At 38.9% G+C, this 17,308-nt stretch overlaps 1 protein-coding gene across 1 annotated transcript in view; it reads right to left on the bottom strand.

Annotated features, from left to right (window-relative positions):
- The window catches only part of LOC134216470 (uncharacterized), a 34,894-nt gene that overhangs the window by 15,573 nt on the left and 2,013 nt on the right, over positions 1 to 17,308 (bottom strand). The window contains exons 4-5 of the mRNA XM_062695343.1: positions 17,118 to 17,248; positions 16,989 to 17,040 (exon numbers count right to left, since the gene is read on the bottom strand). Coding sequence (XP_062551327.1) covers positions 16,989 to 17,040; positions 17,118 to 17,248 — 183 coding nt within the window. The remainder of the gene's footprint in view (positions 1 to 16,988; positions 17,041 to 17,117; positions 17,249 to 17,308) is intronic.

Raw genomic sequence — 17,308 nt, 5'->3', positions numbered from 1 at the left:
ACTATCTAATAGAGTTCGGGAGCGCTACTTCTGGACTGACTCAAGAGATGTCCTCTGCTGGTTGAACTCTGACCATCGACGGTACAGTCAATTTGTGGCATTCCGGGTAAGCGAGATTTTGGAGACCACCGATATAAAGGAGTGGCGATGGGTTCCAACAAAACTGAACGTGGCCGACGAAGGAACCAAATGGACGCGTCAACCTGATCTCAGTGCCTCCAGCCGCTGGTTTCAAGGGCCAGAATTCCTTCGCAAATCTAAAGCAGAGTGGCCTGTTATCCACCGGTACGGAGCGACAGACACCGAGTTAAGAGCGCATCTGTTAGTTCATGCCCCTGAAAATGAATCCATCATTAATCCACAGAACTTCTCGAGGTGGATTACGATACTGCGTACAACGGCGTACATATTCCGGTTTATCTGTAATTCAAAGCAAATGATAACAACGAAGCAACGAACCGGTGGATCGCTGACGCAGCTGGAATTGACAAGGGCTGAAAATTTCCTGTATCGACACGCTCAAAGTAACGAATACGCCGAGGAGATAGCTATCCTTTTCGGTAATCGTCTGTGTAGAGAAGATAAGAAGCCTATTCCCAAAAACAGCTCTATTGCCTATTACTGTCCATTTCTTGATGAATCTGACGTGCTGAGAGTCCGTGGCCGAACCGGTGAATGCTGGTTGATTAATTACGACGCAGTAAATCCAGTAATTCTTCCTCGTAACCATCATGTCACACGACTAATAGTGCTGCACTACCATGATAAATATCATCACCAAAACCACAACACCGTTCTCAACGAAATTCGCCAACGTTACAGGATTCCACGTCTCAAATCAGTATACAATACAGTCCGCAGGCAGTGTCAAAGATGTATGAACGCGAGGGCAGCTCCACAACCACCAGCTATGAGCGATCTGCCGCCATCTCGGCTTGCTGCCTATTCTCGCCCGTTCACGCATATGGGGGTGGATTACTTCGGTCCGATTTTGGTAACTGCTAATCGAAAAACCGAGAAACGCTGGGTCCTAATAGCAACCTGTCTGACCATCCGCGCCATCCACTTGCAAATTGCACACACACTCAGTACCGATTCCTGCATCATGGCCCTTCGAAACGTCATTGCAAGAAGAGGCACACCGGCGGTTATCTACAGTGACCAAGGTACCAACTTCCGGGGTGCTAGCAAGGAACTGAAAGCCGCCATGCGAAATATTGATAAGGATCGGATGATGATCGAGTTCACTACATCGCATACCACATGGAGTTTTAACCCACCAGCATCCCCGCACATGGGCGGAGCGTGGGAGCGCCTCATCCGCACAGTCAAGCAGAATCTAAACAAGCTGTTGCCGAACCGTACGCTATCATACGAAGTCCTGGAAAATTTGCTGATTGAGGTGGAGAACGTGGTCAACTCCAGACCACTAACTAGTATCCCCATAGAAGACGACGAATCCCCGGTGCTCACCCCAAATCACTTTTTACTCAGGTCGTCCAACGGTTTAAAGTCATGGGTATCCCTCGACGATAGTCCGGCAGCTCTGAGAAATTGCTGGAAGCTTTCCCAGAGTTTGGCCAATCAATTCTGGATCCAATGGGCTCGTGATTACCTGCCGTCGATTACTCGCCGAACAAAATGGTTCAGCCCAGCAAAACCTATCCAAGTTGGAGACATCGTAATCATCGTAGACCCGAACTTCCCACGCAGCTGTTGGCCGAAGGGACGTATAATAGCTACGAAACAAGGAGCAGACGGCCAAGTGAGGTGGGCCACAGTGCAGACTATCAATGGAATCTATGAGCGCCCAGCTGTTAAAATTGCAGTGCTTGACGTCGGCGTTAAAACGGATACGCCTCAGGAGGACCATCGGTGTATTCGGAGGGGAGTGTTAATCCCGCCACGTCAAGATGTCCACTTAGCTCCAACTTCTGCGTTACTGCCAACGCTGATAAATGAGTGCGACCGCACCCTTGCACCTACAGAAGGATCGTCGATTGAGTGAATGTCAATCACCAAATAGATGTTGAGAACAGACAAAAGAGTAGATGCTTGAGCTGAACACAACAAGTGGCATATCTAAAACGTATTTCTAAATCCTATGAGTTATACACAATTGTGCGTAGAATCCGTATAATCCAATCCGTAAAATACTGTGCGAATAAGGCAAATAGGTATTATTGAGAAACTTAAACATCTAACGTAGTTTAACATGAATTTTTTGCCCTACAATGCGCTCAATTTTTATTGCTTACAGCTAAAGTTTATTATCCTAGAATTTGTGAACTATCGCATAAAAATATTATTATTACTAATTTAATACCTAAGGTGAGATCATGCAAAGAAATCTATCTTAAAACTAGAGCCTTCATTAGTGTATTGCCTAATTAAATTCAGGTACAAAACTCCACCAAGAAGGGGTTAATCAGAGCCGAAGCTCAACGCTTTGAGGCGATAACGAATCACCAAAAGTAGGTCGCGATATTAAGTTGACTATATATATATGTGCCTAATTCGATTTCACATATTCATAGGAATTTTGTAATTTTACGTCCATTCTGCCGGAATAAAATTTACTGAATCAAGGATTCGTCTATCGCTCGCCAACACCTAGCATGAGACAACGGACAGGACACATAACACCCAGTGTACCAGTGGAGAAATTTTCGATCACGAAAAGTTTCCTCCTTGCCGGGCCGGGAATCGAACCCACACTTCCTAGCACATGCGTTTAGACGATGGACGTCGCTAACCGCACGGCCACGAAGCCCACAAAGGCTTCTACTTTTGAAGTGTTTCACATTTACTCATTAAAAACTACGAAAAACATGATAAAATGATGAATAAAACCAACTACTCCTGACTCGAAATCCGTCCACCGGGGACTCTATATATCTAGACCAACATTTGAAAAGGGCGTAACAGCCAAAATTTGATCTCTCCAATATTTTGTCTATGTATATAGCTATGTATGTAGATAAGGAATCCACAGGAATAAATTTTGGCTGTTACGCCCTTTTCAAATGTTGGCCTAGATATGCTCTATCCGAAAACAAAATGGCGTCAAAAACTTCGCGTTTGGTGAGTGGCGTTTTGTATTTGATTTTTGTTGTTTTAATTTCGAAGATTTCTTTCCATTTCTATGCCTTAAAAGCTTACTGTCAGGAATCTGAATAAGATAAGAAACTCCTGCTGTTATTTCTTTTGAGTAGCATTCCAGTTTTGTAGAAATTTCAGTTTTGTTTTCAGAATCATCAAATTAGTTTACCTTCCAATGTTTAAAGGTTTTTCCAAGGGCATACAAGCTTTATTCATAATGTCAAAACTGTCTTTACAATGCCAAGACTCTATGATTTTAATCGGAATCGTAACACAATGTATAATAAAATATATTCCTTTCCTGAAATATACATTTTTTGCTTAAAATGCTAGCTCATACCCTGATTTCTTTATTGCAAATTTCCTTTTATCATGGAAAATTTCTAATTCTTCATGAAAATTTTATTTTCTCGGTTACTCAGGTGATTCTTTCGAACAATTTTCCAAAGAACTTCTATTCCACATCTCGAATGTGCTCCGGTCAATTAGTGAATCATAGAGATTAGGGTGGTTCAAAAATTCGATTTTGCTCCACAGTGCTCATCTGATTCTTTACCATGTTCTGAGTGTCCTCTGAAAATTTGAGCTCATTTGGATTAAAACTGATTTAGCACAAGCCATTTCAAGTTTGCATGCAAATTAGTATGGGAAATTAATTTTTCATTATACTGTTAATGACGTTTCCCCATTAAGCGCAGGTTAAAAGAAAACCTACATAGCTAAAAGGGATACTCAACAGCTTTCACCCAACGAAAATCGCGTGTTGATTAACCGCTCCAATAATTAGTAATCGATTTTAAGACAGGTTGCGAATCTTTAGTCATGATCGTTAAACTTCTTTGAGGGCATCACTGAAATGTGCAGTTCAACATAGTAGCCTGAATTTGTGTGTGCTATCTTTCGCGCCACGAGCAGCAATGTTGCCTGTTGATGAGTTATGCAATTAGCTCCAGAAAACCACGGTATAAATTAAATTCGATTACTAATTATTGGAACGATTAATTGAGATGCGGTTTTCACTGAGTGAAAGCTGTTGAGTATTCCTTTTAGCTATGTAGGTTTTCTTTTTAGCTGCGCTTGATGGGGAAGCGTCATTAACAGTATAATGAAAAAATAAATTTCCCCATACTAATTTGCATGCAAACTTGAAACGGCTTGTGCTAAATCAGTTTTAATCCAAATGAGCTCAAATTTGGATCTCAGAAAATGGTAAAGAATCAGATGAGCACTGTGGAGCAAAATCGATTTCTTGATTCACCCTAATAGAGATATGAATGTATTATAGACCCTTTTTGGAGTTCGGTTCATTCGATTTATCCAATGAACCAACTAATGAATGATGTATGAAATAAAATGCTGGGTCATTAGGCCGAATGATCCGAACGGTCATTAGGCCGAATGGCCATTAGGCCGAATCAGAACTGGGGAGTGAGAAGTGAGTAGTGCGAAGTGAGGATGAAGTAGAACGGAAGAAGAATAAGGAAAAAAGAGGAAAAAGTAAAAAGAAAGACGGAAGAAGGTTAAAGGAAGAAGGAATAAAGAAGAAGGAAGAAAAAAGAAGAAAGAAGCAAGACGCGAGAAAGAAGTAAGAAATTGGAAGAAAGGAGAAAGAAGAAAGAAGGAAGAAGAAAGAAGAAGAAAGAAGGAAGAAGGAAGAAGAAAGAAGGAAGAAGGAAAAAGGACGAGGGAAGAAAGAAGAAGGAAGAAAGAAGAAGGAAGAAAGAAGAAGGAAGAAAGAAGAAGGAAGAAGGAAGAAGTAAGAAGGAAGAAGTAAGAAGGAAGAAGAAAGAAGGAAGAAGGAAAAAGGAAGAAGGAAAAAGGAAGAAGGAAGAAGGAAGAAGGAAGAAGGAAGAAGGAAGAAGGAAGAAGGAAGAAGGAGGAGGAAGAAGGAAGAAGGAAGAAGGAAGAAGGAAGAAAGAAGAAGGAAGAAGGAAGAAGGAAGGAGGAAGAAGGAAGAAGGAAGAAGGAAGAAGGAAGAAGGAAGAAGGAAGAAGAAAGAAGGAAGAAGGCAGAAGGAAGAAGGAAGAAGGAAGAAGGAAGAAGGAAGAAGGAAGAAAGATGAAGGAAGAAGGAAGAAGGAAGAAGGAAAAAGGAAGAAGGAAGAAGGCAGAAGGAAGAAGGAAGAAGGAAGAAGGAAGTAGGAAGAAGGAAGAAGGAAGAAGGAGGAAGGAGGAAGGAAGAAAGAAGAAGGAAGAAGGAAGAAGAAAGAAGGAAGAAGGAAGAAGGCAGAAGGAAAAAGGGAGAAGGAAGAAGGAAGAAAGAAGAAGGAAGAAGGAAGAAAGATGAAGGAATAAGGAAGAAGAAAGAAGGAAGAAGGAAGGAGGAATAAGGAAAAAGGAAGGAGGAAAAAGGAAGAAGGAAGAAGAAGAAAGGGAAAAGGAAGAAGGAAGAAGGAAGGAGGAAGATGGAAGAAGGAAGAAGGAAGCAGGAAGAAGGAAGAAGGAAGAAGGAAGAAGGAAGAAGGAAGAAGGAAGAAGGAAGAAGGAAGAAGGAAGAAGGCAGAAGGAAGAAGGAAGAAGGAAGAAAGAAGAAGGAAGAAGGAAGAAAGATGAAGGAATAAGGAAGAAGGAAGAAGGAAAAAGGAAGAAGGAAGAAGGCAGAAGGAAGAAGGAAGAAGGAAGAAGGAAGTAGGAAGAAGGAAGAAGGAAGAAGGAGGAAGGAGGAAGGAGGAAGGAAGAAGGAAGAAGGAAGAAGGAAGAAGGAAGAAGGAAAAAGAAAGAAGGAAGGGGAAGAAGGAAGAAGGGAAAAGCAAGAAGGAAGAAGGAAGACGGGAGAAAGAAAGAAGAGGGAAGAAGAAAGAAAGAAAAAAGAAGAAGGAAGAAGGAAAAAGGAAGAAGGGAGAAGGAAGAAAGAATAAAGAAGAAGGAAGAAGAAAGAAGAATTAAGGAAAAAGGAAGGAGGAAGGAGGAAGAAAGAAGTAGGAAGAGAAAGAAGAATTAAGGAAAAAGGAAGGAGAAAGGAGGAAGAAAGAAGTAGGAAGAGAAAGAAGACAGATAGAAGAAGGGAGAAAGAAGAATGGGTAAGGTGAAGAAAGAACTTCTCATTTTTCACTTTTTGTTTCTTTTTGTTAATTCGGCCTAATGGCCATTCGGCCTAATGACCGTTTGGCCTAATGACCATTCGGCCTAATGGCCTGACACCATGAAATAATATCCCAGTAGGTCCATTGAGTTAATATGACAACAAATATTATTTATACAAGCTACTACAGATTTTTAGGTTATACAAAACGTCCTGTAAGTCGTAATGTTTTGAATACTTGATCAATCAAGTCCGTTATCCCAGTGCTTCAAAAAAAAAAGTTATCATTGTGCATCTTGATGTTGACTCAAAATCTTTTTGGGAACTTGATTAAACTGGTAGAGTATGAACTGAACTCAAGAACGTTTTGAAGATATCGTATTCATCAAGAAACCCAAACCCAGCTGTAGCACAAGAAACCTTCAAAAACCGCATCCGGGAAAGGTACCAGAAACACGACATCCGATTCACGGACGGGTCCAAGGCTGCCGGCAGAGTCGGCATCGGAATTTACTCCTCCACCCTCGATGAATCGTACCGACTGTCGGACCGTTGCTCGGTCTACTCAGCTGAAGCAGCCGCAATCTTCAGGGCCATGGCCATACCCAGCACACTGCCGATCCTCATCGTTTCGTACTCGGCTAGTGTCCTAACAGCCCTGGCGTCACCAGCCAGCAAGCATCCATGGATCCAAGCGATCGAATCAGTAGCCAACCGCAACACCACGCTCCTCTGGGTACCCGGCCACGCAGGAATACCCGGCAACGAATATGCAGACGCACTGGCCAATCTCGGAAGAACCGACGGCTTTATGAGCAGAGAAGTCCCGGCAGCGGACGCCAAACTGTGGGTAAAAACAGAAATCGCCACAGCATGGGCAAACGACTGGCGACGGCAGAGAAACTTCTGTCGCATGCTGAAGAACTCGACCCTACCAGGCAACGACAGCGACAACCGTCGCGAGCAAGTGGTGCTCTCCAGGCTGAGAACGGACCACACCAACGTCACCCATAACTTGGGTGGCAGCAGCTTACATAACAGATGCGAGAAGTGTGATTGCACTCTGAACATCAACCACATCTTCGGCACATGCCCGATCTACCACACAGCCCGCACCAACAACAACATCTCCAATGCCTACTCGGCCCTGCAAAACAACCCGCTGGACGAGAGGAACACAATCAACTTCCTCAAACACGCCTACCTCTACACTAGAATATAATAGAAAACCTGGCATCACACCACGACAACCCAACGAATGAAGACCCCCGCATCGAAACTGGACTATTCTCAAGAAACCACGGAACACGACCTGAACCCCTCGAAAATAAACCGACCCGGCAACGAAATTGGACTACTCTCTCAAAAAAAAAAAAATGGAACACAAATCGAATTAACCCTGGAACCCCAATAGACCCCGTAACGACAATGGACACCCTCCGGAATACGCACCATCCATGATGGAACAGTGAAGATCTCCTTTTTTATTAAAAACAACTAGAATAACAAATTTGTAAAAATGATATGTAATACCCTTTATATATTTTTTCTGATACCAGAGGTGAGCCAGCCAAGGGCTGAAAACCTCTTAAATAAAGACGATAATAATAATAATATCGTATTCACGAAAATTAGGTTTGCATGATGCGTGCTTATTGAACCAGATTGGGTGTATACCGATGACGAGGACATTGCAAATGCCTTGATTGATTTGGTAGATATCGTAGGCTGAACTTGAGAACGTTTTGGAGTACCTTGAGCATCTGAATATTGATCACAGGCTTAACATTCAGGATAATTCATCTTGTCTGAGTATTCAGAATTATGTAACAATGTGGTTTACGATTCAAACATTTCAACTTCATTTACATGCTCTTAGGATCGAAATCTTCCCAAGGTTTCGCATATATGAGGTTTCAAGGTATAGTCAAACTTGAGCTCCAATATTTTTCTGTAAAGCCAACATGTATGATGTATGATGATGAACAATTTTGCTGAAGAAAATGATGGCCTAGATTTCTTTTATGATTTTACAGATAATTCAAAACGCTGGGCAATAGGTTGGTTCAAAAAATCGATTTTGCTCCACAGTGCTCATCTGATTCTTTACCATGTTCTGAGTGTCCTCTGAAAATTTGAGCTCATTTGGATTAAAACTGATTTAGCACAAGCCGTTGCAAGTTTGCATGCAAATTAGTATGGGGAAATTTATTTTTTCATTATACTGTTAATGACGCTTCCCCATCAAACGCATGTTAAAAGAAAACCTACATAGCTAAAAGGAATACTCAACAGCTTTCACTCAGTGAAAACCGCGTCCTAATTAATCGTTCCAATAATTAGTAATCGAATTTAATCTACACCGTGGTTTTCTGGAGCTAATTGCATAACTCATCAACAGGCAACATTGCTGCTCGTGGCGCGAAAGATAGCACACACAAATTCAGGCTACTATGTTGCACTGCACATTTCAGTGATGCCCTCAAAGAAGTTTAACGATCATGACTAAAGATTCGCAACCTGTCTTAAAATCGATTACTAATTATTGAGACGATTAATCAACATGCGGTTTTCGTTGGGTGAAAGCTGTTGAGTATCCCTTTTAGCTATGTAGGTTTTCTTTTAACCTGCGCTTAATGGGGAAACGTCATTAACAGTATAATGAAAAAAATAAATTTCCCCATACTAATTTGCATGCAAACTTGCAACGGCTTGTGCTAAATCAGTTTTAATCCAAATGAGCTCAAATTTTCAGAGGACACTCAGAACATGATAAAGAATCTGATGAGCACTGTGGAGCAAAATCGATTTTTTGAACCACCCTACTGGGCATATATGACCCATCCGTTCTGAAAGGGTTGAGATTTGTTTTGGAATTCAATTTCAATCGTTATTATTACACTATTTTTTAACCTAGATTGCTTTAACAATTTGAGTGTTTATTCTGGAACACTGCAACATTTCTTCATATCGCAGGAATATCCTGTCCTTAGTTCCAAGGCCCTTTTATGATTTTAAAAAGCATTATTAAGAATTTCATGTTGATTTTTTAAATGTGAGCTTCTTTATGTCATAACTTTTTTATACGCACTATCAGAATTTTATGCTTAGAACATTTAGGTGCATTGTTGAGCTTTACGATCACATTTACAAGAATTAATATTCTTTCAATTTTCAAGGGAAGGGGGTTGCAAGGGAAACCTTTCGGAAGATTCACAAGAAATTCTTCGGAGTTTCCACGGAAAAATCTTTAGAAATTCCGCATTTTTTTCGGAAATTCTGTGAAAGTTCCGAAATATGTTCGGTAGAAATTTCGAAAAACATCAAATTCCTAGAAAAATCCAGTATAAATTAGGAAGAATTTACAGCTGATTTTTCTACAATATTCTAGGGAAATTTTTATGAATCTTCAAAGTATATTCCTTTAAACCTCCAATGGAAATTTTTCCATTTTTCAAAAGAAATTCTTATGAATTTTCAGCAGTTTTTTTTTCAATTTCCAAAGAAAATTATTCGGAATATGCCAAAATAATTCCGATGGAAATTCCTAAAAACTTCCAGTAGAAATTTGAAAAAAGTCCATCTGAAACTCCAATAAATAATTTCCCAAGGAATTTTTGATGAACTTCCAAGTTAACACAACGAAAGAATTTGCGCTTGTACTTTTAAAGCATTTCCAGTAGGAATTCCCTAAAAATTAAATGAAAATTAGAAAGAATTGCTGATGAAAAATTGTTAATTTTCTGTGGAAATTCCTTTAAAATTTCTGAATCTGGGGCATGGTAAATATTTCAAGCAATGTTTAGCTGAACCTACGAAGAAATCAAAATGACTTCCCGAAGATGAAATTTAGGAAGAATTTGTGATGAAAATTTAAAAAACTCAAACTATGTGAATTCTAAAGATTTATTCTTCGAAATTCCGAAGATTTTTTCTAATACTCTTCCGTGGAAATTCTGAATAATGCCCCGAAGAAAAAAATCCTTGGAAAATTCGAAAAATTAGTGGCAGAATTCCCAAAGAACGGAAAACAGGAATTCCGAAAAAATTTCAATTAAAAATTCCTATGCATTTCTGGTTGGAGTTTCAAAAACTAAAATCAACAGAGATTCCAAAGTGTTTCATGTGGCATTGCCGTTTAATATCTTTTGCAAATACAGAAGAATTTTTCTTGAAAATTAGTTATTAATTGAAAGCTTTTCTATTCCAGCCATTGCATGAGTATTTATCTTGTGTAGCCAGTACAATGGATACACTATACCTAGGGTGTCGAGAATGTTTCCCACCCGAAAACATCCAAGACGAGAATCGAACTCGCCATCTCCGGATTGGTAATCCTACGTCTTTGCTCGCAAGGGTAACTGGAGGCTGAAAATTTAGATGTGTTCTCCTTGAAATTTTCGAAAAACATCTCTTGGAAATGGAGAAGAATTTGACGTGAAGATTCAGAAGAACTTGGCGAAGAAATTCATTAGAATCTATATACATAAAAATGAATTTCTGTCTGTCTGAACCTTATTGACACGGAAACTAAACTACTACCGATCGCACAGTGGTTGAAATCCCGAAAAACGTGATCGTCAGCTTTTTCGGTATGAAATTGTTTTTTAATTGTCATAGTATGTTCAGCCAGTATGTTGCATACATCAAGGGGTGTTCGGAATAATTTTAGGAAATTGTCTTCGGAATCACCGTCTACGTTTACAGCTGATCAAAGCTAAAATGAGTATTTATTACCAATAGTTCAAATGTCAATTGAAGATTTGCTACTCACAATTTAGTTTCCTATCCGTTATCCTCTTGCGGACGGGTCTCGCTAGGTCGATACTGGCAATGTGCAAATACCTATTTTACATCATTCGAAATTAATTGTTCATAGATCATAGGTAATAAGTTATTGAAATTATAAATAGTTTCCACTTATTGTATATGGGCGTATGAATAAGGATATTTTAAGAGTAACTTACTATGTATTCACTATAGCAATCCTCAGACCAATGCTGTGTACTTTGCGTATAGCACAAACATATAGCCTAACCTGAATTTCGAGTCGTACCTATTTTTTCACAATTTAGTTAGTTTTAAGTAGAAATCTTCATCAAATTCAATGCAACTTACTTGTATAGTAACGAATATAATAAATTCTTAATAAAGTAGTATTAAATATCGGATATTATATAACTTTTCGACGTAATTTAATTTTGCGACACACTTCCACGTTCCTTGAATGCCTATCTATGCTTTGTTTTGCTTTGTGTCTGCAAATATATCTTGCCTCTTCATTGTTTGGAATTATCAATTTAGCAGTCTCCCGAACCAACGTCAAACACTTCTGCAGGGATGTTGTGGTCAGCCCAGTGGTGTTGATCGGAACAAGGGGTATTTGAGAAAATTTTATTTTTGATTAATTCACCTAAAAGTGAGATAAGAATTTTATTTTTTTGAAAATTTGTTGAAACAAAATGGCGTCTTTGGGAAAGTTGTCAGAAATAATGTACAGAAAAACTTTGCCAAAGACACTATGGGTCTATCCATTGAAACTAACAAAATATGACTCAATTTTAGATAATAGGTCATTTAAGGACATAGTTGGAGGAGTTCCACGATGGCAGTCAATATGGCACCGGACCTTCCACGGGTCAACCCCGCACCTCCCGCACTCCTCTCCCTCCAACATTCGAATGCATCGAACAGCATCGAACAAAAGTATAATATTCAAATTACTAACCTGTCCACAGCATATTTATTCACTTCCCGTGATAATTAACATGTTTCTTCAAAGAGTCCTTTGAATTTCGGCTCGAATTTTATCGTAAATCAGCAGTTTCGTGCCAATTTAATGGTCGTTCGCGATTCGGTGGGCTTATCACTGCACTTCACTTCTTCTCAAAGGGCATAGAAAAATTAAGTTTTTACTCACTTCTCCGCACATGAGCAGCCCGAAATGTTGATAGAATGCAAATTAAACATCACTTTTTGATAAAAGTCACCAGTATGAACCGAAAACCTAATATAAACTGCTATTTTTGCCCGAAAAAACGATTAAAAACTGACCGCGGAGCGAATGTAAACACCGGCAGCGGCAGCAGCAAACTAATGCATAGGGTGGTTCAAAAAATGATTTTGCTCCGCCGCGCTCAGTCGATTATGATTCATAATTTGGGTGTCATCCGATGGTTTGGGTTGGTTTGAATAGAGGCTTACCGTGCACAGGTCGTTTCAGGTTTGTATGACAGTTGATATGGCGAGGTTGAATTTTACATTATTTTTATTGTGGCACTCCGTCATTGGGCGCTGGCGAGGGGGGAGACCATATGACTGGATGAAATATTCAAGAGCTTTAATTCCATAGACAGTGGACATTAAATGGTGATTTCAATGGTTGGGAGTCGATTTTAATCGAAGTTGCGAATGTTTAGCATGATAATTAGGCTTATTTTTTGCGTTACATAATCAATGGATCTTTCCTGCGGTGCGGTTTTCGTTCAGTGAAGTCTCCGGAATGTTGCTTTAAGCTATGTGGATTCTCTTTTCGCCAGCGTTTGGAGGGAAGGCGCTGTAGCCAGTGTAATGAAAAGTTTAGTTTCTCATACTAGTTTTCATACAAACTTGAACCGGCTAGTGTTCAACCAGTTTTTGTTCAAATCGGTTTTTGGAGGACACTCGGAGCATGGGACGGAATCTAGTGAGCGTGGTGGAGCTGGGTCGTTTTTTGAACCACCCTACTACTATTCTTTGTTTTTTTAAAAATACGATACCAATACTACTACAGTATATTACAGTTTTAATTGTACCAATACTATCAAAGCTTTGTTTTGGTACTCAACCCACCTTCACCTTAACCCTATAAAACCTGGTATACAATGAATAACTTTGCATGGTTGAATTTTTGAGGTTAACAATGTTCTAGAAACTTATTCAGCACATAAAAATACAGCATTCGACTACTAAATCATAACAATATTTTCAATTGTTAGAAGGAAATTCGAGATTTACAAACAAAATTGCAAATTTTTCAAATAAAAATATCTCGCAAGGTAGCAAAAAATAGCAGCCAAATCAATGCACATTCGAAAGGTAAGCTTCAAAGCTTTCTATTACAAGTGGTTTCATTTGTATCTCATTGTATCCTCGTCAGATATTTGTTATTGAAAAATAACTATTTTTTAACATGTTCGAGTCATTCTTTGGTATAAGATAAATATTTATAATTAAAAAAACAACTACGTAGCGATCTAAAATTGAGTCATATTTTGTTAGTTTCAATGGATAGACCCATAGTCTCTTTGGCAAAGTTTGTCTGTACATTATTTCTGACAACTTTCCCAAAGACGCCATTTTGTTTCAACAATTTTTGAAAAAAAATAAAATTCTTATCTCACTTTTAGGTGAATTAATCAAAAATAAAATATTCTCAAATGATACCCCTTGATGTATGCAACATACTTGCTGAACATACTATGACATTTAAAACACGATTTCATACCGAAAAAGCTGACGATCACGTTTTTCGGGATTTCAACCACTGTGGATCGGCGTGAAAATTTGTATGCAGAGGTTTTTGGAGCCGAAGAAGGTTTTTAAGACGGTTCGGTACCCCTCCCCGGTTTGGAAAGGGGGCTCCCAATGAAAAAAAAAAATTCTTCATTACTCGAGAATTAATCAAGAAAATGGAACCAAATATGGCATGTAGAGGTTTCGGAAAGGAAGATATGTTTCTGTGGTGGTGCGCCCCCTTCTGGAAAGGGGAGCTTCCATGCAAATGATACATAAATTTCTGCAAAACTCGAGAACTAATCAGATGATAAATCAATTTTAGGTGAAACAAAGTTCGTCGTGTCTGCTAGTGTCGAATAAAAATAAGAAAACTGGAGGCGGAAAATTTCTCTTGTAAATGAAGAAGAATTTCTCGTGAAGATTCAGAAGAATGTGTTAATGAAATTTAATAGAATGTCAAATAAAAATAAGTAAATGTGAACAATATGAAAATCATTCGGAATTCCAGCACTTTATCAGGATTATATGGAGTAATGTCAAAGTTTTAGCACGAAATTTCATAACGGGATTCTTCCTGAATATCCACAATAAATTCTTTTGAAGTTTTTTCTTGGATTATTTTAAAAACATGATTTTTTTTTTTCAAAATTGTAGCAGCAGTGCGCTGATGCAAAAGTGTCGGCGCGAAGGATTAATTTTTTTTTCATTTTTTCATTCCAAAATTTGTTCTGAAAATTAAGACTGTATCGCAACCTGCTTTTACCTGCTGATATCAAACCCAAGTAATTAAAAGTTCCTTTAAGAGTACGTTTTTCGCTTAATCAGCTTCAGAGAGCTTCTTAAGCGAAAAGCGTACTCTTAAAAGAACTTTTGGTTACTTGAGAAGTCTCTTACTGCGCGCATTATGCTATCTACCCCAACAACATCGAATGCCTTGCTCATATCCGTATAGACACAGTCAACTTGATAGCCTTCAGATAGTCTGTAACCATGGAGCTGAACTCACGCAGGTTCGTTACAACAGGAATCCATATTAAGATGTCGGGAGCTGTTCGATGATGCGCTCATGGAGATGTTAGTAAACTTGTCGATTTATGTTTGTTAGAATAATATATGTTTTGTGATACACGTTATTCTCCATCTTCATTGATTATTTTTTATTTAAAAATTGTAACAGGTTAAATATGCAACTACATAACTGAACATATGCGTTCTCGAATAAAAAACAAACTTGATTGTTTAGGGTTTCAAATTTTCTTGCGGAGTCCAAACTACAGTCGACTCTCCACATCTCGATGTTCTATATCTCGATATCTCTCCCTATGTCGATGGTTTTCTCGGTCCCTTCGATTTCCATACATTTGGGAATTCCACATCTCGATAGATAACCTCCCTATCTCAATATCTCTCTATCTCGATGTGTTCTGGTCATAATTTGCTCAGGATTCTTTCTCCCTATGTCGATATATTCATATTTCTAGGCTACTAGACGACTTTTGGACAATAACAAACACATGAACAACAATATGTGACATTTCTTTTGTTGTCGTTTTTCATAGCAACGAGCTTTTTTAAATCTAGTAACCATTTCAATTATCCTTCAATTCCTCGATCTCTCCCTATCTCGATGGTCCCTCCAATATCGAGATGTGGAGAGGCGACTGTAGTACGATTTTCAGCCACTATGCATCTCTGAATTTATTTGCTGGTATCATTTTTGGCAGTTTCCAGTGAGCCAAAGTATACAAATTCTTCTACCACCTCGATTTCGTCACCACCAATGCAAGCTCGCGGCGGTTGGCTCAGATTGCACGATGGGCCACGCCGGGAAATTAGGAGGAAAAATTAGTTTCACCTTGAAGATAATATTCTAGGAACAAAGTGTCTCCAGCAAAGTCAAAGCTTATCATTCAAGCTTTATTTTGAAGTTTGTTGCAATATGGTGGTCGCACTATATTTTGAAATACGGCAGCGATACACACCCCTATTCCTGAATTAGTAAAGTGTGCGCCTCCTTATTACACTGACCCCACAATCATGGGCCACACACTAATATGGGTCATTTCCATTTGATCAACATTCAAACGGAGTGACTAATTATTCACCCATATTCTTGTTTACGTACGAACGCGCTTTAGAACGAAAATTCAAGTGTATTCTCGTTTACGCCAGCAAAATCAAATGGAGGAACGGTTCGAACGAATCGCATTCGTTCGAAAGTATCGTGCGTCCGTAAACAAGAATAAGGGTGATTGTTACAATATATGTGGGATCAGTGTACTATAAACTTTTCTTTTTTAAAGAATTGGGCGGATTTATTGGTTTTACAACACATCTAGTTATATCCAAGATGAATACAAACAGGTGTTGCAGTATGCCAGTTACATGATTCAGCCATCTTGGATTTTTGTATGGGAGAGCCACCGAGTTTGTTTATGTTTTGCACTGAAAATGAATTTTTCACCCCCGCGCTAATCTCTCCCATCTACTGTCGAAGTGAGTGAACCCTGATATAAGAACCCTGGTTATATCTATGAAACCCACCAATGTATTCACTTGGTTATGTAACCAAAACATGTATTTTTTATGCTCTAAAATTTTGTAGAATACGTCACTTCGATAAAAATTCAAACTAAAAAGTTACAATCAAAATATTGTTTTTTTTAGGGTCACCCTAACATAATTATTTGAAATTATCATAACTAATGATACAAACGACATACAACAATGGATTCTTCGGCAAAGTGATTCAAAATTAAATAAGGAACAAATTTCTAGAGCATCGTACAATGCTAAAATTAGAAATATAGAAGTTCAAAATTATATCTCAAAACGTAGTGGGACCACCCTATTGAAACAAACTTCAAAATAAAGCTTAAATAATAAGCTTTGACTTTGCTGAAGACACTTTGTTTCTAAAATATCATCTTCAAAGTGAACATTTTTTTCCTCCTAATCTTTTGTACCAAAACGGGCCCCACAAATCCTATGTACCAAAACCAACCATTTTCGTACATTTTGAAGCTCGCACAAGCTGTCGGCCCCGGGGCCCCTTTCCGGCTAAATCCGACCCTGCTCTTAGCAAACAGTTTTTAAAATGAGAAGGACTATTTGGCCATCACTTATATTCCCGTCCGCAACGATTATAACTCGACCACGTTCCAATCATATGACTTGATTTTTGGAAAAATCAACAAATGCTAACAATGTATCAAAAACTGAGTACAATCGGCGCACAACTCAACCTTACAGCTCACGTGTTTATCTCAAAACAGTAAAAATTATGCGTACGACATATTTCAGAACATAACGATCTCATAAAGAATGCAAAAGACATTTGAACAATACAGTTCAAACACGAACCTTACCTTCAGTCTAGCCAAGGCATTGCAGTCACCTTGCTCTATTGGTGATTGTGATCTGCAAAGCAAGAGAACCATTCAGCTATATGCTTGATATTTAAAATTTCATTCCCAACAGCATTCGTGAGATCAAACCTATTCGATGCGGATTGTTCACCAGCTTCTGCTGTACCCTCGGGGTGCAACGGAGATTGATCAAGCAATTTAGACCTTAAACGTTTCACTTCCTGTTGCAGCCGGTCGTTTTCATTCTCCAAGTAATCGATCTGTTGAAAGTAAATAACGATCTCAAGACACATACCGACACTCCAGCCCAGCTTTGACTT

Source organism: Armigeres subalbatus, chromosome 2, assembly GCF_024139115.2.
Source record: "Armigeres subalbatus isolate Guangzhou_Male chromosome 2, GZ_Asu_2, whole genome shotgun sequence".
Classification (NCBI taxonomy): domain Eukaryota; kingdom Metazoa; phylum Arthropoda; class Insecta; order Diptera; family Culicidae; genus Armigeres; species Armigeres subalbatus.
The sequence above is the reverse complement of the archived record's forward strand: the minus strand, read 5'-3'. Positions and strand labels throughout refer to the sequence as shown.